We start from the raw sequence: 26,441 nt of genomic DNA, 5'->3' as shown, positions 1-26,441 counted from the left end.
TGTCAAAGACATATCTCATGAAGACTCTCTTGTTAAGCATAGGAACTTTCCTTATTTTTGTTGTAAAAAGTAAATTTTACTTTTTAAACTTATCTTTCATTGAAAACAGCATAAGTATAGCTTAAACATGAAGAATTTTTTCAATGGCATTGCTATAATTATATAATTCCTCCCTATAACCATATATATAATTTTTCAAATATGTAAATGCTGAAGCTAGGAAGCTTTTTTTTGGAAACATACGGACCTAAAAAATTGTGTCTGGACTTATTCCAAAAAAACGATTTGAAAAGCAAAATTATTTTAAATGTTGCTACATAAATCAGGTCCCAAATATCCAAATCTCTACTCTGATAAATCCTGGATCTTACTGGTATTTTGGAAATGTTCATATGCAAAACTCCTTTGTGTTAAACTAAGTAAGTCTATGATTATAACCTATTGTTAATCATTAACCTACTAATCCTGCTTTCCTAGTCCTCTGTTTAAAAATTATAGTCAGCTTTGCTTAAACATAAAACAATTATTTTTAATCTGAATGTTAAGAACTGATTTAATGTGTATGGTCTATTGTATTTAAGCCATACCCTAGTGATCATTTAGTTTTACTAGTTCAAACACTAACAATTTAAGACTTGTGTAGCATGGTTTTGATATTTTACAGGCTTGACATATCTCAGTAGGTGATAAATTAAAAATGTATGATGCCACTTGGAGGCTTTTACTTGGGGTTTTTTTTTCAAATTTTACTTGAACATTGAATTTAAAAACAAAATGTTTGATTCAAAATGGAGAGAATTTCAGTTGTCATATACTGTTTTAAATGTTATCCATTTATCTCCTTGATAAATTGCTCAACTATCAAATTTTACCATCTGGTTTATAGTTACATATGTTACTATCTCACTTTCCAAGTGAATAAAATATTCCAACCATAAGAAGGAGAAGAAGAAAAAAAAAAAACAGTACAGGCAGCCTAACAGCATTTGAAAACTTAGCCTTATAAAAATTAGTGCCTCATTATCCTGTCTGTTGCAGAGAAAGACACTTCTCTGGCAGGTTATTTGAGAACTGCAAACTGAACCATTCCATCTTGAAAGAACAGTTCATAATACCTGTTCCAGACTTCAGATTTTAAAACTGTTTCCAATAGAAATGAACAGAGACTCCTGCTGAGATCAAAAGGCTGCTTTGTTTTAGCTGAAACAGTAAACATCTGTGAGGTTGCCTATGCTGGTGTCTGTTCTAGTTATGTCTTTGTAAGATGCATTACTTAATACAGTTGAGTCCATAAAAGATTAGTATGTATTTGACTGAACTGTCAAAAATGCAGAGAAAGCAGTGGAACAGTTAACCTAAATCTGGTGGGGTCAGATGGTCCAGAACAAAAAATAAATTCCAATAATTTTAACTTCCCCGAACTGTCAATCTTATGGACAACTACTGCTTAGAAAGGTCCAATAAACGCTATTTGTTCTGGATAAGTGGTAGATATTGCCAATTGATATGAAGCCCAGGGCTTTGTTTAGACATGGCAAAAAGAAACTGGACTTGTACTAATTGCCGATAGATATCATGGCCAGCTTTCCATCCAGGCAGTTCCGAGGGAAATGCTATTCCACAGCATTTAATCTTTTGAACATATGACTTTTATTAAACGACTGTTCAGGGGCAATATATATCATTTACTTTTGAAACTAAAATCCCTCAGAGATTGAAACAGCACACCATTTATAGACTTTGAGATCTCTTCCTGTGCAGAGCATAATTCCATTATACTAAAGCAGAAATTAAAAAAGAAAATGCTTAGCAACAAACCAGAAGTTTTCAGTTTATTGGTGGAACTGAACTGATGATTTATAGGCACTTAAGATTTACTTACTTATAGAATTCTTTAAAAAAAAAAAATTAGACACTGAATATTTAAATTGTTCTACTGGGCGGAAGAGACCTCCAGCAGAAGCAATGCATTTTTGTCCTTATGGTAGACCTTAAATGTTCTGTGAAGACATTGCACTCTAGGAAAAATTTGGTCATTGGCACTTACATTTTCACCTTTAGACATCATAGAGAACGATACAATAAACGTATCCCTGCTTTTAGCATTTTAGAAGTGCAAAACCTAATTATATATCAAGTATAAACTTCAGTGTGAACTCAAAAGACTGGTTCTGAAAGCCACGTGGTTTGTTTCTTATTCGTCTTGCTTAATTACGTGGGGTGGGGCAGGAGTTCCCAGTGTTTTCATACTGTCATAGACTTGTGAGACGTGGCAGGTCCACACCCATCTATACACATCCCTGTGTTCTTATATTGGCTCATCTAAAGATTAAAAGTATCAAATACTATCTTTTAAAACCATTTGGAACCAGAATTCATGTGCCACATGTGTTCCCTATGTTAACCAGCAGGGGTATTTTGGTTGCATCCACTGCAGATCTGTACATGATTTTTTTTTTTTTTTTCATTTAGAAGTAATGAAATCTAAAAGCCACATTTCTTAATACAAATGAATGAATATATAGAATAATATCCTGAAAAATAATTCCATATATTTTAGCTATTGGACTACTAAATTTTTCATATGTGGCCATATATCTACCCAGGTGTGTAGGTGTTTACGTAAATTTGCGGGGCTCAGTGTGTATATGGGTGTGCTTATGTAAGTATTTGTGTATGTTTATAGACCATAAATGGTAAGAGTATGGTATTTGTGACACAGCCTTATAAGTTACTGGCTCTTGTGGAATTGTATGTAAAACCTTTCGTGTCATAAATCATTACCCATGACATATTAATTGAGGCATATTTAACTTCAAAAGTAGTTTTCTAAACTAGTATGGCAAAACGGTTCCAAATAATAGGCAGATGTACTGATTTATTTTAAACAATTTGGAATCCAGTTAAACAAAAATTTCAAATTCAGATAAATCCAATATTGTGTTAACTATTAAATATAAGCATACATTAATGCTTATATTGTTATGTCCTGATATTCTATTATTAAAATGATTATATACTATCACTGTTGTTTCTCTAATGTGTATGACATGTGGTGATAGTATTCACTAACAAAAGGAAGTATTGATTTATAGGGTTGTGAGTAGGTGAGTAATTATATTGAAACATAAATCGAAGAGAATCCAAACTGTGTTTGATTTGAAGTAAGTTGAATTGCAAAGCCAGATAACCTGTAAGGCAGTTTTGTATGTTCTTTCAAATCACGATTCTAAAGTATTGATGTATTTTCAGTAGTAACCCTACTATACTTCCTGTATGTGTGTATAACAAATATACACACTCCTGAAAATGTTAATTGAACGAATATATTGGGAATGAACGTTTTGGCCAACCCAATACTGTATATACGTACATTTCCTATTTATGCGTATTTGCATTAGCTGGCTAGCATCTCTAACTGTGCATGTCAGTGACAACGATATCCCACAGAATTATAGTGCGAAAATTAGCGATATATTGAATTCGAAATACCAATTGCCTGATGCAGTTTGTTATACTGTCAGCTGAAAAATATTTGTAACTTTGTGCCTGTCATGCATGTGGAAAAGATAGGAAATCTGAGGCCCTAGCTGTAATTTTTCAGGGTGCATGATATATAGTGTCTTTAAAATGTGGTTCATTTTAGTAAAGACGATGGATAAATTCCAAGATAGTATAAATGATGCATGTAATACATGGGTGTTTGTATTATATATGGCCACAAAATGGTTTTGAAGCCAGGGTAGTAGGTATCTGAAAGGTCATAGGCAAAGAACTATGAAAGTTAATTTTCTTGTGATGTGTTTCTTTGAGTTTATATTCATCAACAAGCAAGGAATCGAGTTTATTTGTTCTGAGGACATTTTACTTGGAAATACACTATGAATGTTGTAAATTTGGACAAAATTTTTGCAGAGAGGTTGACATCTTTCCTGCTTACAGTTTGAGTTACTCGGACGTGCATTCTCTTAAAAAAAGCATTTGGTGTTAAAATGTTTTAAACAGCAACATGTTTTAAAAATCCATCAGTTGAGGCCATCAGCAGAGTTTTACAGAGCAAAATGATGAAATGTTTCATTGACCTACCCAATTTTGAAAGTTCCATCACTTTGTACTGTGGCTTCACTGTAAAATGTTGTACCGTGTGTTTCACACTGGACCATGTTATTCCCCTCAAAGTTAATGTTGTGACACTTACCACCTTAAAAATAACTATAATAAACAGGAAAAACCACCTACGTTGTTCAGTGAGTTTCTTTCAGAAAACTTGATAAGTAGACATTGAAACTGAAATGACTGTGTGGGGTAAGGGTTACATTCATAATCATATTTACGGTGTTTTATGATGTAATTAGCATCAGCAGATGATACCTGAGATACTGCAGAATGACATCGCATGACATCCAAAGTATAAAATACCGACAAAACAATGAAATAAGACTATTTTGTTGAAGAATTCTGTTTTAGTTGGTTATATTAGAATCATTAATACACCTGCCTTTCAGGGTTGCATTAATGGTGAATATGTCAAACAAATTGGCAACTGGTTGAAAAAAAGAAATTTTAACCATAGTAACTTCCTCCTGGGCATGAAGGCATTTTTCCCAAAGTCATCTAACTTGCAGGGGGAAAAAATGTGCATGTGTATATAGGTGCATGTGTGTGTATGAAAGGTATTTTAAAAGTGCTAAATAAATAAATATATCATAAAATAACTATAATAACAAACTTGATTACCCAACTTTAATATAGAACAAAGACCCATAATCTGTTTCATGCTTAATATGGTATATAAGGGAGAATAGAAAATTCTACTGGCCTAGTTAGAAAAGAATTTTTTACATTAACATTATTATAGAAGTCTAAAATTCTGGTTTTAAATCTAACATTTTTACTAGGTTCATTTTAACCTTAAAATTATAGTTTGCTTTAATTGGTTCTCTTTATTATTTCCATGATAACCTAAATATAGTCAGTACTCAAAGCAATAATGATACAGCTGGAAGGAATGTTCACAAGTTTATAAAATTCCAAATTGTGGGGCTTCCCTGGTGGCGCAGTGGTTGAGAGTCCGCCTGCCAATGCAGGGGACACGGGTTCGTGCCCCGGTCTGGGAAGATCCCACATGCCACGGAGCGGCTGGGCTCGTGAGCCACGGCTGCTGAGCCTCCGCGTCTGGAGCCTGTGCTCCACAGCGGGAGAGGCCACAACAGTGAGAGGCCCGCATACCGCAAAAAAAAAAAAAAAAAAAAAAAAAAAAAAAAAAAATTCCAAATTGTGCTTCTACTTTCTGAATATAATAGACTTCAAAGTGAAATGGAGCAGGTGCCTGAAAGAGTAGTGCTGGGAATCCAAACTGAGGAGTAAATCATGGAGGGAATTATTTTATTGAGAGGAGATTCCCCTTCCAAACTATGATTTCACAGCGAGGAACTCCTAAGAGGAGACCTGGTGCCCACCAAGACAAATGGTTGAGATTCTAAATGTACAGATCCTGGCTTTAAGTGAGCATAGTGATTAGACGGTAGCAGCAAAGCAGACTGCCCCATACAACAGAGTCGTAACTAAACGTGTTTATTTTTGATATCTTGGCTCCGTGGTTTCGCTAACATAGATTTCAGTATTCCCATTTTCATTTTCTCTTCCTCTGAGTAAACCTATTTTATGAATGACAGTTCTACAGTCCTTTTAAAACTCTGACCAAATGTTTATAACTTCTTACGCGTTTCAGTATTCATTCTGAGTTATGCACATGTTTGCTGTGCCGTAAACTTTAGGTTATGCATACTATGGAGAATGCAGACAAGGGAATTTGGAAAAAGGAATTACTTTTGTGCCTTGCTTCAAGTAATGGAGCCTTATTAGTTATTGTAGATTGATGTCATCAACTTATTGTTCTCTACCCACTTGGAAAGTAAATGAATATATGTTTTTTTCTATATACACAGAGTCCCTTGGATTTCAAGCTCTCTACACAAAGGTTATGATTTAATTTTGTTACATGAGATCATCTTTAGACATTCTATAGGCCTCAAGTCAGGATCACCAGAACAATTATTTGAGTTTGTTAAATATTTGTTGGTTGTGTTTCCTTTATAAAATTGATCCAGTTGATTTCTAAATTCTTTTACTGCCATTTTCAAAAAAAAAAAAAAAATGTTAACAAAGTAATAACTGCATGCCGAGACAGAATGTGAAGTGGAAACAATGTAATTATCCAGACAAAGCTAAAGTTATCTGGTGAGGTTTTTCTACCTTGATTACATCAGTTGGATCAATTGGATATTTTTGTAGTCATTATTCGGTGTGGACCCCAGCTGAGTGCCATTAATACAAGTGGCAGGAGGAACTCGTACCATTTTATGTTTGAAATGAACTGTTTTTTACTACATAGTCATCAGATACATCTTGGTAAAATGTGGTTAGAACTGTTATGTCAGCTTTCTCACTTACTTCAAAAAAGTGTGATATGTTCTCCATCTGTTACATGATCCAAAGCTACACTTAGGATGTGTTCTTACTGAGGCCAGTGCTTTTATGAAGGTGTGCCATAAAAGCATCCAGGTGCCAGCAACCTGTCCACCTGGTTCCCATTAAATCTGCCTGGAAGCAATGACATTTCAAATGTCAGAATATCTCTTAGAGCAGCTAATTGCGTTAAGTTCTAAAATTACTATGTTTTGCACTGTACACCCCTATGCCTTGGAATTCGCATACTGACTGAAGCAAACACAAAATCTTATCATCATGTATCCTCTAAAATGGTTTATCTTCTCAGAAAAACCAAATAAGTAAATTGATTTCATTTATAAGCATGCAAAAATACAAGTGGGCCTTTTAGCTTCTGTAGGTCATAGATAGAGGCTGATTCATCTCGTTGGGTTAATTCTAAAGAACAAGAACCTACACATTTTCCCTTTAGTATTTTCAAACTCCTTCAATCAGACTTATGGGCAATAATCAAAATGTTCCCACGCCGTCTAAGGTGGTATATTGAGGAGTAGTTACCAGGGTACTCAAAGGGCTGTGGTGATTACTGAATGACTTCAACTGGGAGAGACAGCAAAAATGTTAAGTGACAAAATCAGAATCCAAAAATAACGGGCTGGAAGGATATGAATGTAATAAATATGACATTAACATGAGTAAATGCGAAGTCTTAGACTTGATCCAAAACGCCAACCTCTCAAATACAGAATAAGGATATCTTAACACGCTGTGAGTTCAGTGTAGGCTTAAAAGTTATGTTGTTACTGTTAAGCCAGTATGATCTTAAAGCGCATTAATATTCTATTCACAAGGAAGAAAGCTCTACCCTTCTCTCTCTCTGTGCTGGTCCGGGTACACCTAGAATATTGCATTTGTTTTGAGCACTACCATTAACCAGAGAAATCGACAACTGGAGGGTCAAGGGGTCACGGGGCCCTGTCTGATGACTGACAACCCAGAAAACGGGGATTATTGAAATTGAAAAAGAGAAGACACAGAAGGGGCCAAGTATCTCTTTCCAAATATCGGAAACATTGTCCTGTTGGGAAATGCACTGTACTGGGTGGCTCCAGAGGTGAGAGCCAAGAACAACAAATAGGAGATGTAGAGGGGCATCATTTGAACATAACTTAAGGAAGAACTTTCTTTGCCTCATTAACAGTTAGGGGGGCTGCCTTAGGAAGTAATGTGTTCAGTATTGGAGGTGTTTGGACAGAGGCCATTTGATCACGTGCCTGGGATTTTTGTAGTGGGCCTTTGGTCTCTCAGTGGAAGTAGGGTAGAACAGGTAATATTTAAGGTCCATTTCAGTCCCTGAAATTCGTTGAATCCATAAATGGTCATTGTCTTGGAAAAGTCTATAATGTTAACTATCTTACTTCTTTGGGGGAAAAGAAGAGCTAACACCGTTAGAAATTTAATACATTTATTTTACGTCATTTGAGCATAGTAAATAAAATGAGAACTTTCCATTTTCAGAGTACCGTGTTTGTAATTAAATGTTTTTCTCTTACAATTGTCTGTTACCTTCAGACAGTATGAAATTTGAAATGACTTGGAGTATGTTTTCAAACCTAAAGTTGAAAATAAGCAATTTTAAACATAAGCAGACCTGTGTTAACCCTACTTTTTTTTTTTTTTTTTAACCAGAACCTAAAAAACCTGAGGGGTTTTTTGTTCATAAGGCAGAGAAAAACACAGCTGGCACTATGGCCAGCTTGAAGGGCATCAGACATTTGGTGGCACTGTTGAAAATGCAATTCATTAGTTGATAAGGCAGTTTAATGAATAATATCCAGCAAGTTTATTAAACATTACAGTTTAAAAGATGTTTTCATATTATTTGGGTCAGAATTCTGTATTGAGAATCTGACGTTCTTATTAAAAGAACAAGATTTTGGAATTGAGTCCATCAGTCGTGGACATCTTTGCTAGGAAATACGCTACTAGTCTATTAATTTGAATGCTTGATTCCGAAAGAATGTGTCTTTGTATTCTAAAATCTAAAACGCCATATGACAGGACAGCACCTGCCATCCCAAACCACAGTGTGTCTGCATTATTAATCACCATTTGTGACGCTGCTGGAAGAAATTCAAGGATCAGAAGGCCCAGAAGAGAAAGTCTACATTTTAGACATTTCCTTACTGCTTTTCTGCTTGGAACACCATTTGTCTACAGCACAAGCAATGACACAAGGGATAAAAGATCTCCCTGTTCTGGAAAACACAAACCTTCCCCTCAAATGCGGTAGCGTTAATGTTTCTTTTCTCCAGACCTCGACATCGTAAATCTGCCTTGTCTCAGCCATGTATTCCAATACTATAGATATCAGGTTTTCACAAACAAACATCCGTAAAAGTCAGAAGAGCACACTTAGAGGCTCATACATTTATAGTGCCTTCCACAGAGTTGGTTATGACAGCACAGTTAGTGTCCCAGCAAGAAAAACTCTGTTTCAGGGTCGCAATCTGAATCCTTTCTGGCCTGCCACAGGACAAAGGCGTGCTTCTGGTCACAAAGGGAGATTGAATGAGATATAAGGATGGAAACAGCTCAAGTCACCAGGCTGATGGATTGGGGGATTATTACAATACTGGAAAGTAAAAGGCACATCACACAGACTAGGTGACCTTCAGGCATGTGGTGTACTAGAGTAACCACGAAACTTCTAGAAAGTCCTGTGAGGAAGCAGATGCATCAATGCCATGAACTTAACTTTTATTCCCATCGTGTCACCTGTCAGCTTTGATGAACTCGTCCCATGGAACGTGGTCATCTCAGCGCACCCAGGAGAATGTGCTATGGCAGTTGACTCAGATGGCGCTGCAGTGACTGAAGTAGCGTTTGCCCGATTATATTCGTCCTTTGGGTGAAGACTAAAATCTTTGAATTTCCTGATGTTGTTGGGCGTAATGGCAAGATACTGTTGGGCACAATGACAGTACGTAAAACTTCTCTTCCTACTTACTTTGTGCACAGTTAAGGCTGGATGGAATGGGGAGGAGGTTGAAGGGAGACAGGTAAGCAGAGCAGAAGTAGGTCAACTTTGCTTCTCGCCACCTCTTCATTGTTAATTCAACTACAGACGCTCTCTCCCTTCTCTCTGCTCCACAGACAGCCGGCACCATGAGCCCATGCCGCCCCTCACCGCCTCCAGGCTCCCATCAGGCCAACCAAGTGGATAAACCCAAGGAAACAGAAGGAGGATCTTTTAGGACAAGCTGTGTTCACTGTTTAGAAATAGCATTGAAATGTGCAAATTGCTTTCTCAAGGAATAGATAGAGGGATGGAAAGATTCATTGTTAAAGTACTGCCTCGTGGCTGATCACAGTATTAAATATTTGGTATTGTTTCATCCTCTGAGCTTTGTAATATAGTTGTTACCCTGTTTGCTCTCATGGGTCTTGGGTCCAAATACACCCCAAATTTACAAAGGAATCACAGGCTTAGGCTTTCAGTTCTCTCTTTGCCTCAGGAATAAAAGTAATAATAAGTCAATGTTTCTTGCTATGTAACATTTAATGTATCAATAACTTGCTTAGTGCTATGCCTTTATCTCAAAATGGAATTAAGAAACCCACTCTTCAACCTTTCTCCAAGGATGTGGCAAAGCTGAATATTTTTTAAAGGATATTCCATAAAAAACAAACTGAAGACAATTTTTTCCTATGGTAAGAATAGAAAAAAAAAAAAAGATCAGAATGACCCCTTATCTGAAGCCTGTTTGCAGATGAGGGTGTGGAAGAGTGAGGTGAGATACCTCAAAGCTGCCAAACCTAAACAGTGCGCAAAAGGATGCTAACGTTGAGAAAAAGAAATAAAAAGTCACGGAACATCCAGAGGACGGTGATGAGCCTGACTCAGTTAACGCCACCTGTTGTTGGGTAATAGGGTGCGGGGAGAGGTAGTCCCAGATGAATAGTCTAAGAGCCTCCCTCTCCGAGTGTTAACACCAGTTTCTCCCTGGTGGTGGGTACGGTTACCTCCCGAGATTCTGGGCTGGGCACAGCACCTGGAGACTCAGGTAGTGGGACCGAGGATGTTCATTCTCTGTTTCTGTTTCCCCCCCGCAGAGCTCTCAGCATGGCGGCTCCTCCACTTCACTGGCATCCACCAAAGTCTGCAGCTCGATGGACGAGAACGACGGACCTGGAGAAGGTGGTGAGTTTTGGACTTGGTGTCTGAGGAGAAGGCTCAGCTTGTGCTTGGGCAGGGGATGGCCTGGCTAAATTTACACCCACCAGGAAACTGTCACTTCTCCAGCAGAATGAGCCTGAAGCAGCTTCAGAGGCTCGTAGCCAGGGGGTAGAATTGAATGTGGCTCCCGCCAGGGACGGTATCTACTCTCGGGGGCCGGGAAGAGGGAGTTAGCCTAATGTGGAGTCGTTTCCCATCCTCTGAAGGTATAAGCACCCTAACAAAGCCAGCTATTGCCCGCTTTGCAAATAAAAGGGGGTAATTGTTGCCTTTGTTGTTCCAAATTCTGTTCACTTCTGGAACAAGAAAGACATCTTTACTTTTTTTTTTTTTTTTTTTTTTTTTGGTACGCGGGCCTCTCACTGCTGTGGCCTCTCCCGTTGAGGAGCACAGGCTCTGGACGCTCAGGCTCAGCGGCCATGGCTCACGAGCCCAGCCGCTCCGCGGCATGTGGGGTCTTCCCGGACTGGGGCACGAACCCGCATCCCCTGCATCGGCAGACGGACTCTCAACCACTGCGCCACCAGGGAAGCCCCTACATCTTGACTCTTTTGCTTGACTGTGATAGCCCTGCAGAGGCACTCTAACTTAAGTGAAGTCAACATGTGAAAATCTGGCTTTACAGAAAGAATGAATTGATGGCAATTGCAAAAATATTCTTTGGACCTTAAGTGAATTCCCTTCAGAAAGTGGTGAGATGATGTGGATTCCAGAATAGACTTTTTTGCTAACTCCTGGATTGTTTTAGATAAGCCTCTTCGGCTCTCCACATCTCAGTTTTTCTTCTACGAAATGGAGATTGTAATATATGCCTATTTCCTCCCTGGGGGTTATTATCAGGCTCAAATCAATTATGAGAAAGTATTTCGAAACTAAAGTATAAAACTGATACGATCAAGCCACTGTTACAGAATCAGCACCCCTTATTTGTTTTAAATAATATGATTTAATTTTCCAATAAAGTACCATTTGGGGGAAACACTTTTATTATGTTACGTGAGATACCTGACTTACCCAAGGATTTCTTGACTGCCATGCAATATCAGACTTCTTTGGTATTTCCAGAAGTATGAAATTCAGAAGCCTCTTTTGTTCCAATGTGTTTTATTTACCTAATGAAACGAAATGGTCCTTGACAGAGCCTTTTTGGCTAACTCTTCTTATCCACAATCCTAAAAGATACATTTTTTTCAATAGTCAGGAAAAAAATCCCAAGCCATGTGCTCCAGATGGGTGCCCAGTGGAAGGAAGGATGGAAGTACCTCCCTACATTTCCCATCTGAAACCAGGGTTGCTGCTGACAGCTAAGGATGGTTACTTTTACTATCCGTGTAGTAAAGAGCCTTAAGACCGCGTCATCCGAGAGATATTTTGTAAATTCGGGTGCTTTGCAGTGGATTTGAAACTTCTCCAACCATTTTCTGTAATAACCATGGGCTAGACAAAAATGCCCAGGCTGAATCCTTCAAACGGAGGCAAAACTGTGGCTTCTTTGGGGTGAGATCGAGGGGGTGTGGGGGAGTGGAGGTAAGTCCCCAGGTCTCGCTTTATTCCGGAGACCACTGAGATAGCTTCTAGTGGGTTAAACGTAAAATGTCACCTGTAAAGAGGTGAAGAGGTTGCAGAAATGCCGAGGACAAAAGCAGCAGCAGAAAATGTCCTACATTTGTACACGCTTTCCAGAAGTTTCCTCCACTCTAGAATCCAGAGTGGTGCAGACTGGAAATGATCACAAAACCAGAATAAGTAAGGGTCCTAAAGCAGATATCTGCTGATCGTGAGTTTCCATTTCCCGTTCCCCAACCCTGCAGACTAAACTCAATGAGAACACGGAAATCACCAAGAAAGCCCATTTGCCACCTACGGTTTTAATTTTATTTTGAGAAGAAATGTTTAGTCTCAGTTTATGATTAAAGGTCAGAAAAGGAGCACATTTAGAAAGCACACTAGGCTTCCATCACATTTTGTATTCAGGTTGCCTGAGGGAAAGCCAGGATTTATAACTTTAAAGCATGTAAATTTTAGAGCCCAGCTATAAAAGCCTTTTTATACCCCTAAGATGTTAAAGGTTATCCACTATATTTATGTGACCTAAGTGTGGCTTATTTAGTTTTATGGCCTTAGATATTTAAAGCATTATTAGGCATTTGTAAAATATTTCAAAAAGCATTTTAAGGGGGAAAATGCGTTGTGTTAGTGGCACTAACATAGTTGAAACTACAAAACTGTTCTGTTCACAGACATAATAGATATTGCAGTTTTAACTCAACATCTGGTGAGAAATTGGTCTAAAATCTGCTCATTGATACTGGGGAGGGGTAGCAATCAGTGCTTAGTTCATAAGGAATTTTATGGAGATCTCTATTTCAGGATGTAGTAAAGCTAAGTGTCCAAACAGCAGGCATTCCTCATGCTTGTACAATGTCAAGCGGCCCAGAGTCCCTTACGAACCGAATCTTCCTCCCTACCTAGGAATGTCATTTTTCTGGACACCATGGGTATGCAGTAAACGCTATTGATCAAATTGGCATGAAATGAAAAGTGAAACTTCCTCCTCAGAATCCCCACTGCGGCAGAAAGCATAAGTTGCATTTACCTAGGTGGCAGTGGACCCCATCCATTTTACGTTTCCTTTTAGTTTATCATTTGTCTTAGTAATAATGGTTGATGATGCAATGTCGGCAAGGAGGTGGGAGTCGGGGACTGGCCTCCCTATACAGAAAATGACATATTGACGCGGAATCAGTTCCAGTCTATTAGATGATACTTCTAAACGTCTCTTTTGTGCAACATCTGTGTTCCCTTTTCTACCAATAAAAACATACTAATGATTCTTTCAGAAGTGCTGGAGGAAGGCTTCCAGATTCCAGCCACAATAACAGAACGCTATAAAGTCGGAAGGACAATAGGAGATGGAAATTTTGCTGTTGTCAAGGAATGTGTAGAAAGGTGAGAAGGATATCATTTGCATTGAGCTTTAAAGGAAGCACTTGGCGTTATGTTTTCCAAGACAGCGTCTTTATTTGCGGTCTGTGGCACATATGGAATAGGTTAATGTCTCAACTCCAGATGTAAAAAATATTTAAAAGAAAGAAAAGCCCATCTAACAACAGATTTGAAAAATGTAGTGATTCCTGGGGACAATCTATAAATTAAGGACTTTGATTTTTCTTTTTAATGTACTCAGCAAAACTTTGCCAGAGCTTTCAGGTAAGTCCTTTTATTTTGTTAAAACAAACAAACAAAAAGAACTATTGAATAGTTTTTTCGGCACTGTTTTGAGACATTTTGTAAAGGTCAGAACATTCTTATATGGGGTGTATATCTCTAACATATAACTTTCATAAAATTAAATACAGTAACTTCAAAAAACTTCAAAATGTATCTGTTCTGATCCTGACAAAAACAGCATTTAATACATTCAAATGTTTTAAAATGAATGAACTAGGCACTCTTGTGGGCCAAAGGGAAGGACTTGGAGTGAAAGGTTTATCCCTGGGACCTTGATACCTAATCAAGGGCAGTAGCTGGGGCTACTGGTTGGAGAAGTGACAAGTAATAGTCATAGCCCAGATCAAGACCGCCTCAAACCCTAAGCCCAGCGTGAGGTTTGAAGTTCGTTTCTTACGGGGGACCTGGTCAGCCAGCAACTTCCTCTCAGGGCTGCTGAGCAGAGTACTGGAAAGGCGGGGGCACCCACCGGGTTCCTTCAGGGAGTGTGTCCGCTGGCTCCCTGGGGGCTGGTCTGGGGTGAGCACCTTCCCCACTGCTCTTCTCTGCTCCCCTTTCGCCTACTCCCTGGGAGAGGGCCCTGTGCGCTGCCCGAGTTCTCAACACTGTGTGGAAAGAATGCTTTAATCTCCACCTCCACTCGGAGAGGATGTCTCAGACTAGAGGCTCTGTCTGCAAGACCCAGAACTTATTTTTCTCCAAGTCCATTGACTTAGAAATGAAGATCCGTGCCTCATTAGAGCTGGACGTCTGCCCAGGGCCTCAGACACTGTGAGGGTCCTGAGTTTGGCCAGTGACCACTGATTTGCTTCCCTTCACCCTTTGCCTGACTAAGGTAGTGGAGCCCTCCTTAGGCTCCCCTGGAGCAGTGGGTCTCAGACTTTGCCCCACTCAACATAGCAGCTGGGCCAAGTCATTCCTGAGGACGGTGACAGCGACCCCTAGAGCAGCCGCTCTGTGTCGGGGACGGGCATGAGTGACAGGCAGCTTGAAAAATCCCTTTGCTAATCCTGCTGCCCCGCTTTTCCCCTCCCCCTCATTCCCCCACTCCCACCATGAAGTTTGACCATCTGTTGCATGACAGCGAAATATAGAAATTTTCCCATGACTTTCCTGGGCCTCACACCTCCTCAAACAGGAGCAGCCACTGTTTACTGAGCATAAACTACATACAAGGCCCTTAACTTACGATACTTCATTTAATTATCATAATAATCCCATAGTTATGGGATTATTATATATAATCCCAAACTGTTTCCATCTCATATAAAGAATGCCCGGAGAAGCTAGATGCCCAAGTAAGTTAAGTACTCAGCTAGTAAATGCTTAGCAAGGCAGGGATTCAAGTTCAGCTCCAAAACCCACGCCTTTGGACCACTCTGCCAGTGCCTCCTGCCTCGGACCAGGGGTCTTCCGTGAGAAAGTGGCTTCGCTGAGCCAAAGTCACACACAACACATTTATTTGTCCCTGTACAAAGAAGACAGAAGTTAAGTCGGGAAAGCCATCCCCAGAGTAATGGGTGGAAGCGTGTGTGCGTTTATATAATTTTATATTTCATTGATACTTTTACTGATAGCAAGCCCAGCCCTTTTAAACTTAATTTCCTCTGCAGCAGAAAACCCCGTGTCTAGCGGATCCCCGTGCCCTTCCCCCGCGGCGCCTGGTTCCTTGCCAGGGTGCGTCATCTGTTGAGTCTGGAGTGGTGGCCATGTGCTCGTCCTCGGATCACGATAGCATCTCAGTCCCACAGTCCTGGTCTTCCCATGATAGAAATTTATCATTTCTCCATGCTGAATTAATTTCTTTCTCTCTGGTTTGCATTGTGTGCGTTTTGCGTGAGTTCACATCTTGGGTCTCATACGAATCATCAGAGTCTAAACACCAGATTGCCCCCCAAAAGTGTTAGTATTCCGCTCCCGCGGAACAAGGACATATGGCATCTGCCCTCTCTCCCCAGAGGTATCACGAAACAATCTTTTAATATTTTCCAGAGGTCCAGGAAAATAAAAGGGAACTAAGAATGTTTTGAATGGCACACATTGCTTGCGGGGGTACATTCTGTCATATTTTAAAGGAGGAATATGTATTAAAAAGAGCAAGTATGCCTCTCCTCCGTTAATAATATGCTGTCACAGGGAAGGTTTTCCTGCAATAATGGATGCAGTAACATTGCTGCAGAGGCCGTCCCTCCCCTGGTCCCGTGCCAGCACATCCCATCGTAGGGGATGCCAGGTCTGCTTCGATTTCTGCCTGTCTCCCCATAGCAGTCTCGAGTGGCCTCAGGAGCCCCGAGGACATGCTAAAGGATGTTGGTGGACTTTTGAAGCTGTCTTGCGGAGCCTTTTGAAGCCCCAAAGAAAACTCAAGAAGCTGAAAAGCACTAAGAAGAGATCCGAGCACGGGTGGGGGACTCACAATGAGATGCCCTTCATCCCTGGCTTCCTGGCTCTGTGTGGACTAATTACCGTTCAAGCCACGGGTACCGGTAATGCGGTCGTGAGCAGGGACAGTGTCGCAGGTGGCTCCTGGCCCTCCTCCCCACCTGCACTGCTTGCACGTTTTGGCACCGTAGGCGTCAGAACTGGATTAAAATCCTAGCTGCTCGTGATTCCCTCTTTCTCTCCTCCACCTGTAAATCCAAAGAACTACACAACGAAAGCGCTGGAATGAAGGTAGGCAGGCCCAAACCCACCCGGACGAGCTAAGACTTTAGCGTCAGCAACATGGGTTGCATCCACCTAGACAATCTTCAGAATTTTCAAGAACCGGGTACCTATAGTTGGAAAGCATTTCCTTCTGAAGTGGGATTTGGAGGATGAATCAGCATGAAGAACTTTAAGTATCTCTCAGCTACCTGACAGTGTTCTTTCCTCTTTCCTTCCTAAAGGTGCTCTGGCACTTGATAGCCATAGGGCCCAAGTTCAAATTCAAAATAAAACTCTACTCTGAAGATGTTTGACAAGACACTGGGATGCCTCAGTTTTCTGCTTTACAGAGGAGGCTGAGATTTAGCCTTTTTTTTTTTTTTTTTTTTCCGGTACGCGGGCCTCTCACTGTTGTGGCCTCTCCCGTTGCGGAGCACAGGCTCCGAATGCGCAGGCAGGCTCAGCGGCCATGGCTCACGGGCCCAGCCGCTCAGCGGCATGTGGGATCTTCCCGGACCGGGGCACGAACCCGTGTCCCCTGCATCGGCAGGTGGACTCTCAACCACTGCGCCACCAGGGAAGCCCTGAGATTTAGCCTTATTATGATTAATTGGTAAACAAAGGGTGCTGTTTATTTACCAGCCCCTCTTTCCTGGGGGAGAGGGTCTTTCTGTCACTGTCCTTACTGCCACCAGCCTCTGGAGTTTTCACAACTCCACCAACATGTTTGGAGCCCCTGCTAGTTCAGGTCTATGCTGGGCCATCTCCAGGGCTACAAAGAGAGTCAAGACGGGGCCCCTTTGCTTGAGAACCTGACGCATAAGCAAAGGACTGCCTTGAAATTCAGTAAATGCCATGTCAGAGGAATGCCTGGGAAGCCACATTTCCTCTTCCACATGATCTTGATAAAAATCTTCAAAACAGAGCAAACAACCAAAAGCCCGTTGGTCCAGAGCACTCTGCATAAACATTCTGCTACCCTCCAGGGCTGAGGGCAAGGGTGAGAAGAAGACTGCCCCAGGGCTGAGAATCATGGAGTTAAACAAGACAGCTTTCTCCAGACCATTTTTAGTACAAACCTGAAAACGTAGATTTAGTCCAAGTTTGTAAAATTCAGACATTTCTCCCTAGTAGTTCGAGCGCTAGCCTTGGGTCAAACTTAATAGGAAAGTGACTTTACAAATTGAGTTCCTGTAGACAAGGAGGAAAACAAAGCTTGTTCTGCTGTTGCCGCTTTGGCTGTGGCATTTGAGGTTTTTGTAATTTCATGAAAGGTCAAGAATATAATTTCAGGAGCATACAAGCAAATGGCCTGGACGTTCCATAGCAATCCAGGTGTCTTCTCTCCTTCTCGACACACGGAACTGTAGACTCCTTGAGGTCAAAGACCAGGTCTCCATCACCTCTGTAGCCACCAAAGAACCATGCTCATTACTGCTTGCTGAATGATTACCTGGGGGCAGTGGTCCTCAGAGTTTAGGGTACGGAGGAAGGCAGATATTTTAGTTGAGGTTTTATTTCTTGCCAAATGTTTTCATTTACCAACTTAAAGCAAGCGGTGAAGTTTTTATTCTTATGGTGTACATTTAGTCCTAGCACCTGTTTTTAGTCTCATTTTCCAGATTCAGCTACTTTCCTATAAACATGCACTTCTAGTAATTAAGGATTTTATTGTGACTTTATAGTTCTGTCCTCAAGGAATCCAGAAAGAAACCTTTCAGTATTAATTTTGGTGGTCCTCCTCAGGGCTCACTGTCTGGTATAAAATATGGGTAAATCTAATTGAGTGTTTAATCCTATTTTGTAAGGTTCTGGGTAGTCAACCCACAAGGTCCTTTTTCCTAGTAAGCTCTAGGGCCACTGCAACGCAGGTTTGCTTGCATTTTCCCCTCAGCTGTAGGCTTAGCATCTAACCTGATTGTTTGGTGTCCTGGAAGCCAATACACCCTCTTCTTCCCTGGGGATTCTGTTCCTTGTCTATCCGGCTGTAGAGGAGGATTTTCAGCCTTCCCGGGTCCCACACCAGCTCTTTGCTTTGAGTGTAGCAAGGCTGAAGTGTTACTCATTCTAGGGAAACAGAGGATCAATTGGTAGCCATGGAGAGGACAAAGCCAAGAAATTCCTGGATCTTCTGACCAGCACCATCCCACATCCGTCCCCTTTGTGGAGGCACTGAGTCCAAGTGTCGGCTTCATTCTAGCTCTCCGTACCTGCCTCGGACTGCTGGCTTTTATCAAAGCTGTCAGACCAAGAGTTCAGATTCCCTGCCATCAAATGAAACAACTTAAACTAGATAGGAAATTGCTCATGTATTCCAGTCTTAGATTTGCTTTGTCATCATTTTTAGTGATCACGAAAAGCAGAATCCAGAAACACTTCAGCTTTTAGTTTTCCTCGATTAAATATTTTCAAATTTGCAAACAGACCCTTCAGAAGCCTCTTAAGAAGAGTTACTGAAAGGGACCCTGTGCTCCTTCTGTGATGCGAGGATTCCCCTCGTAGATGAGTAATTTCACGTTCTCATTTATCTGTTTGCGCGTACATTTTAAATTTCTAATGGGAAGTATTTTTTTGGCCCTCTAACTGAAGTGCTTTTCCTCCACCCCCATCCCATAGTACACACACAGCCTTGCTGAAGGTCTGGCGTTTATGTGGGGTCATCTAGCACCCCAAGCCCTGCATTTAGCCAAGGCTGACTCAGCCTTCCTCCATCATGTTCTCTGCCCACACGGGGGCCTGAAGAATCAACAGAGGCATACTTAGGGCTCTCAGTCCATTTCTTCACGAGGCTGAGGCAATTCGGGTTGCGCTGGGTACCCTGCACCCGGGCAGGGGAGCCGCCCTGAGGCAGAGGGGTTTAACCTCCTCGCATCCGAACCACAGCGCTCTCTAGTGGAGAAAATCAGCTTCAAAATGATTGTTTCAATCTAGTTTCATTCCTCAGGTACAGTTATAACAACTTGGTCAATGTTTACGGTTTTCCGCAGGCTAGGACCCTGAAGGTCCTGGAGGTGTAGCGGAAGAGGTATTTTTAGAAGTAAATGACATGAATGGTTTCTCACATGCCCTTGAAGCACACCGTTAATATCTGGCCTCATGATTTGTTTGGAGGCTCATCGCTTTCTTGCTCTTGCCATAATGTACACCTAGGAAATTCTCCATACTGAAAATTCTAAAACCCTATTTAAAAATTTTGTTTTTGATCACCTTCACTCCCATTGTATTCATTTGGACCCCTAAAATTGGCCTTTATCTGTAGGTGAAAAGCTAGACTCTCTTGGTTTCCCCAGCAGATATGAAATGGCAGTGCTTGTGGAGTAGTGGTTTCTGACGATTATGAAGTATGTGTTGTGTCCTTTGACGGTGGACCTGTCGTGGTTGGCACTGCAGCGTCTGGGAAATGGTGACACAAATGAGGAAGCTGTTTACAGCTGCAGTATGACTAAGCCCTCCTTCCCACACCCACCGCGGAGGAGGGGCAATGTTGGCGGGGCTGCATGCGAAGCAGAGACCCCAAGAGCTCCAAGTTCTGACCTTAGTGCTGCCGTGAGGCTTTGGCAAAGCGAGTTCATTTTCATCGTCACCTCCATTTCACTTCTATCAAATGAGACAGCGATGAAAGGCCCAGGAGGTCACGGGATGCCCAGTTAATGGCTGTATCCCTTTCTGTATCCCTTGAGCACCTCATCCGCTAGTTCTCCAGTGGAACACACAGGGGTGCAAACAACCCAAGTCTGAAGAATGTGAACTGCGTCTTGAGAGTTGTCAGTGTGGCCGTGAGAGCCATTCCGAAAACTGTCACAGCTACACTTCACTTCGTGGAGAGAGAACTTCAAGAGAGACTGGGAAGAAGACGGGCAGAAACTCACGTCCTGACCACACCACTTCAGAGGGAGGGGCAGAGCACAGCCACCTTGCAGGGGGACTTCTGCATGGGACTAGCAATAGCAGCAGTTTTATTACAAGTATGACAGTGTTAACAGCTTGTGAATGTTCCATGCTAGCATGTCCGTTGTCCTTACACTTGGTCAGCCCCTTAAAGTTCACTTATTTCTTTTAAAAAAGGAAAAAAGGATTTTTTACAAAATAGTTACACCACAATGCAAGATCAGTGCGGTAAGAAATGAGTCCTTAACAGGCTGATGCAACAGATCTGAAATTAAGTTGTTTTTGTTTGTTTTTTTTTTTAAAAAAACCTTTCTCTTTGCAGGTCGACTGCTAGGGAGTATGCTCTGAAAATTATCAAGAAAAGCAAGTGTCGAGGCAAAGTATGTATAAGGTTTATTCTTATGAAAATACAGTGTTTTGGAGGCAGAACGAAACACAAAGATGAGCTCCCGAATAAACGTAAATTTACGCTAGGAGCTGTGGAACAGAATGTTATATACGTGTTAGGATATAACTTTATTCTATAAATATTCCTGGAATAAAAGTTATTGGAATGATTGGATGTTATTTCTGTTCTTTCTCTGTGTTTGCCTCTTTGCTTACTTCTTCTGTTACTTTTGTGATCTAAGTTTCATTTCATCCTTCTATATGCAGTTATACTTAACATGGTAGGTTCTGAAATTACAAACATTTTCTCAGGACCTTCAACATCTCTTGGCAATTCTAGGCTATGTGAATATCAGAATTTAAGATAAACTCCATATATTTTACCCAAAATGCATCTCCCTTGATCTTCAGATAGTATAGTTTTGTTCTTTCGAGTCCGCTCCTCATGTATTTTGACGTGGATCTTGATTAAGGTAACTTTTGCCTTGACCAGGAGCACATGATCCAGAACGAGGTGTCTATTTTAAGAAGAGTGAAGCACCCCAATATCGTTCTTCTGATCGAAGAGATGGATGTACCAACTGAGCTGTATCTTGTCATGGAATTAGTAAAGGTGTGTATTTTGGAGAAAGAGATAAACCTGTACAAGGCACCCCACTCTTCTATACAGTAGAGCTCTCTCCTTTATTTCCTCCCACCAACATCCAGTCTCTTCTTCCTGTGCATTGGCATAATGGTTAAGAGTATTAGCGCTAGAATTAGACTCAAAAGTTCAAGTCCCAGCCTTGACCTAAATAGCTCCCTGATCTTAGGCATACCTCTCTGTACCTCGGTTCTCTCCTGTGTACAATGAGAATAATAATTGCTAGGAATAAAAAGGGCTAGGAATGCTATTGTGAGGGTAAGAGGGATGTCTTTCACCAGCTTCTGTGACACAGAAAGTATTAGATGCCAATACGGTTGTTATTGTTGTAGTAGAAGTCGTTCACTTTTCCAGGAACTACATCCAGAAGTATCATTATTATAAGAGCAAGCTTTAAACTTTTAGACACGACCATAATAGAAAAATAGCACCATCTTAATAATAATGTGAATAGTCTGCCACCTTTCGCTGAAGGTTACAATCTCATCCTGTCACATAAAATTAAGTTGTTATTCTACTCAATCATAGAATATGGGAATGGCCAAATGTTGACGATGGTTGAGTCTAGGTGAAAGGTAACCCCCTTGTTCCCTCTACTTCCATACCTGAAAATTTCTTAATTAGAAGTTTTTGAAAATTGAATGTTTCCTTTTCATGAAGTCGTAGTTTTCTCAAGCCTTTTCTATTATGTTACTCTAACTGAAGGCATAAGTAATTTCTACTTTAGTTGTAAAGTGATATAAGTTAGTCACATCATCTTCTCCGTCCGCGGTGTGCCAGTGAGCAGCTAGGGCTCCAGGAACCCTGTTTAGAATCGCTCAGCTGAGCTGGTGGTGGGAATCAGCACCCTGGAATATGGGGTTTCCTTTTGTAAAGATTTAAGACCAGGCAAGCATTTAATCAACGAATCTGTTACTATATAGAAGAATGTTCGTTCTAGGGCCTGTAAACTTTCATCATTCAGAATTTCTTTGCTTTACTTCTGTTGGCCTTTTTTAACTTAGTGGTTATTTATGTTTATAGATGAAGCCTGTTCTTTTTCTACTTCAAGTTAAGATTTGTTTCTCTGAGGGTGAGGGGGCTTTTTTGTTTGTAGTAACACAGGTTACTGTCACGTTTGAGAGTAAGGGAGATAAAAATGCTAACCGTTTATTCCAACAAAGAAAGGTCAATTTCATTTATTCAGAAGATTTTCATGTTGGCACTTAATGACCAAATATAGTTTGGTAATTACCAACATTGTCCATTAACAGCCTTTGTGAATTCTCTCTGGGTGCTGGGACTCCTCAGTTGAGCCACTATATCGTACCCTGACATTTAGTCTGACCGAGAACCACTGTGAGGCCAGGTCTGAAAGCATCCCGAGAAGTGAAGGCCAACCCCAGGCTTGACCTGAAAGTCTCCCACGACATCCCCCCTGAGGAATTTCGCTTGGCCTGTGCTTGTCAAACCCTGAGAGGCCAGTAGGATGCCCAGGAGGGCCTGAAGCAGTAGGATAAATGAGGCCTGTGTTCCAGAAAACAGTGAAGTGACCGTTCTTAAGAGTGAAATTCCATAATTACCAAGAACGGGACTTCAGGCTTCTGGCTGCAGACGTAAACACACGCGCAGTGCTTGTGTGTTCAGAGGAAGGGAGGCCTGTGGACGGGGTGGCCCTGGGGCCCGTTGCTAAGGGATCATCACGAGTGAGAAAGACAAAGGGAGTAGAAGGGACACTGCAGGAAGCGGCTCTACTGAGGACGGGTATGGAGTGAGGAGGGAGTGTGACCTGTTCGGGTGACCAGGGAAGACATACCCTACCTGGAGCATTAATGTAACTGGTCTAGGTAGAGGCAGGAGATGAGGTTAAGCAAGTTGGAACGAAGGTTGGGGGCAGAGCGGGGAGAGCCGTGGGAAAGGAACGCTGATTTCATGACAAGAGAAAGAAACGTCGAGTGGGAAGGTGACAGTCTGTGCACACAGTGCTTTGCGTAAAGAGCTGGGGGACGGCCTAGAAGGCTGTGTCACAGGCACGCCTTAAAGGGAGGACTGGTAATATCTGTTGACTGATTTGCAGAAGGTGAAGAAGAAATGAGTTTACAGGCTGCCTGGAGCCTAGATAACCAGGACGATGGTGGAGGCTTGGCAGGGTCACCCCATACGGCCCTATACAGGGTCCGGCATGCTGTTCACGCGAACCACAGTGAAAACCCCACCTCCCGAGGTGGTATGGAAACGACTGCAAACCCGCACATAGCAGCCTTGCCTTTGCGTGAGACAGAATGTTGAGAGGGAAAGTGTTCATTTGGAACAAAATGTATGTGCTTAGCTTGGGAACTGCTGCGGCTGAAGGGTCAGTGGGAGACACTCCCCTCCCCTGAGCAGAGATTATACAGAGTCACAGAGGGCCAGGTCAGGATTTGAAAATTGTCAGCCTACAAGTGCTCTATTTTGCGTTTGCTATTTAAAAAGAAAAATTAAATCTCTTAGCCCATTAGGTAACAGATGAACACGGTCAGCCACTGGGCTCGGCTCCTTGGGACCTCGTGTGCAAGGAGGATGCACACATTGTCAGTAAATCAGACCCAACTTCGCTGAAAGCATTTCAAATAAATGAATCTAAAATTGGAGCCTAAAATCTTTGTTTCACCAAATAACGATAAATTAGCCAGGAACAATGGAAACAAAAGTTCAGATGAATAATGGTACTAGAAAACTTTCTTTGAAATTTCTCCACCCTCCTCCCTCTCTTTCTCTTTCATCTTTGGAGTGACAGTTTCTGGTCCTTTTCTCTGTTCTTACAAAGAAGCACATTATTGAAAAAGAAAACACTACGCCCACTCCACGAGACCTAAATCTAGAGAACGAAGAGAAGTGTGTGTGTGCGCGCGCGCGTGTGTGCGCGCGTGTGTGTGCGCGCGTGTGTGTGCGTGTGTGTGGTGGTAATTTCACAAGGCAGCAGAGCATTTTGTTAAGGGTGCAGTTTGTGGTGTTACCTGTTTCTCATTTTGGGAGATTTGGGATTATGAGTTTGACCTTCTGCTGGCGGTTGGCGTGAGGCGGGTAGCACATGCCGCCAGGATTCCCAGGTGTCACAAGGCCTCTGACCTGGAGACCTGGCTCCACTTCCCCTCCCTGGCTGGGAGTTTAAAGGCAGAGAATCCTCTCTCTTTCCTTTGAGCTCTGGAGGAAATGTCACTGGCTCTCACAGTGGGGAGAGAAATCACTATGGTCTCCGGGCCTTTGAGAGAGAGGTGGCAGGAAAAGCCCTCGGAACCCAGAGACCCTGAACGCATCCTTCACTCCCTTTATAGCGTGTCACGCGCCTCTCCAGGCAGCGCCATTGGACCATCTGTTAATGTGCTTCTCCTCCTGCTGTTCTGTCTCAGGGAGGAGACCTCTTCGATGCCATCACTTCCACTAACAAATACACTGAGCGAGACGCCAGTGGGATGCTGTACAACCTGGCCAGCGCCATCAAATACCTGCACAGCGTCAACATCGTCCACCGTGACATCAAACCAGAGAATCTGCTGGTAAGAGGGATTCCAACTGCAGGATGTCTTGAGTTCCAAGCATTCATGAGTGAATATGAGCATTTCTCTCTTTTTTTCTTTTCCATTTTCTTAAAAACAAAAATGACTGTAAAGGCTGTTTTCCAGCTGGCCTTCAGTAACTAGCTGGAAACTAGTCTTTTAAGTTGATCTGTCAGGGTTAGTGTACCGTTAGGAGCACTTAATTTATTAGCAAATAAAAACCCGAGGCAGGGGGACAGGAATAGAGCTCAAGAAGTCTAGGGCTATGGTTAAGACCATGGGCCAGGCCAGGCCAGTCATGAGGAGTATTTACACTTACATTATTTATCAACAGCACTTTTGTGTTAGAAAGCTTCTACTTGGAAAAAAAAAGATGGAAGCCTTTTTAGACTGTGTCTTAATCTCCCAATTTACATCCTAATAATCTGATCTCAGAGCTAAGAGAATAAATCATTGTGAGTTTTCAAGACACCAGCCCCTTAGCATAAAAATAACCATGATGAAGACAGATTTAAAGATCAGAGACATTTTGTCCTCCCTTTAGGCCCGTTTGGTTTGCTTTTCATGAACTTTGTCTCTCTGGGGAAACACTGAGAGTTCTCCATGCAAACAAAGGAGGATGCTCTCCTAATCCCATTGTTAAGGGGACAGTATTGAAAGAATTCAGGAGACAGAGGCTGGGCATCGGGGAGCTATAACTAGTGAATGTGGGAGTATCATAAATTTTGTTGGCTATTCAGGGCGGAATTTTAATGAAATATATTCAGTTTCTCACCCCCACCCGAGATGATAGTTCTTTTACTTTCATTATCCAACCCCAAGAGTCATGTATTATGTGACTGTTAGTTTGTCCATCTCTTCAGAAATCTGGGAAATGAGGATTCTCTTTCTAAAGCAGTGTTTCTCCAACGGTGGTCCAAAGACGCCCTGCATCAGAATTACTCCCAGATGCCTGTTAAAAATGTAAATTTCTGGGCTTCCCCGGTGGCGCAGTGGTTGAGAGTCCGCCTGCTGATGCAGGGGACGTGGGTTCGTGCCCCAGTCCAGGAAGATCCCACGTGCCGCGGAGCGGCTGAGCCCGTGAGCCACGGCTGCTGAGCCTGTGCGTCCGGAGCCTGTGCTCCACAACGGGAGAGGCCACAACAGTGAGAGGCCCACGTACCACAAAAAAAAAAAAAAAAAAAAAAATGTAAATTTCTGAGCTTCCCTGCAGCCCCACCAAATCAGAATCTGGTGACTGGTGACAGGGTGCAGATCTGCATTGCAGCCAGCTCCCCACGTGAGCTGAATGAACGCTCAAGTTTAACGGCAGATGCACGGCCCAACTCCCACCACCAATAAAGGCTGCTAAGACCTGCTTCCGTGGAGACCACCTGTGCTCGCCCCATGCTAAGGGCTTCACTCTTGGTATTTCATTCCATCCTCACAACAGCCATACTGG

At 41.9% G+C, this 26,441-nt stretch overlaps 1 protein-coding gene across 3 annotated transcripts in view; it reads left to right on the top strand.

The window, feature by feature from the left end:
• DCLK1 (doublecortin like kinase 1) overlaps positions 1-26,441 on the top strand; it is a 335,075-nt gene that overhangs the window by 265,580 nt on the left and 43,054 nt on the right. For 2 of the 3 annotated variants that reach the window (XM_065895852.1, XM_065895853.1), the window contains exons 6-10: positions 10,567-10,651; positions 13,531-13,639; positions 20,778-20,835; positions 21,336-21,455; positions 24,854-25,000. In XM_065895852.1, the coding sequence (XP_065751924.1) occupies positions 10,567-10,651; positions 13,531-13,639; positions 20,778-20,835; positions 21,336-21,455; positions 24,854-25,000 (519 nt within the window). Of the gene's footprint in view, positions 1-10,566; positions 10,718-13,530; positions 13,640-20,777; positions 20,836-21,335; positions 21,456-24,853; positions 25,001-26,441 lie in introns of all 3 variants that reach the window. The other variant, XM_065895851.1, reaches the window with a different exon arrangement.

This window comes from Phocoena phocoena, chromosome 18 (genome assembly GCF_963924675.1).
Source record: "Phocoena phocoena chromosome 18, mPhoPho1.1, whole genome shotgun sequence".
In the NCBI taxonomy this organism is placed as follows: domain Eukaryota; kingdom Metazoa; phylum Chordata; class Mammalia; order Artiodactyla; family Phocoenidae; genus Phocoena; species Phocoena phocoena.
This window is presented reverse-complemented; position numbering and strand designations above follow the sequence as displayed.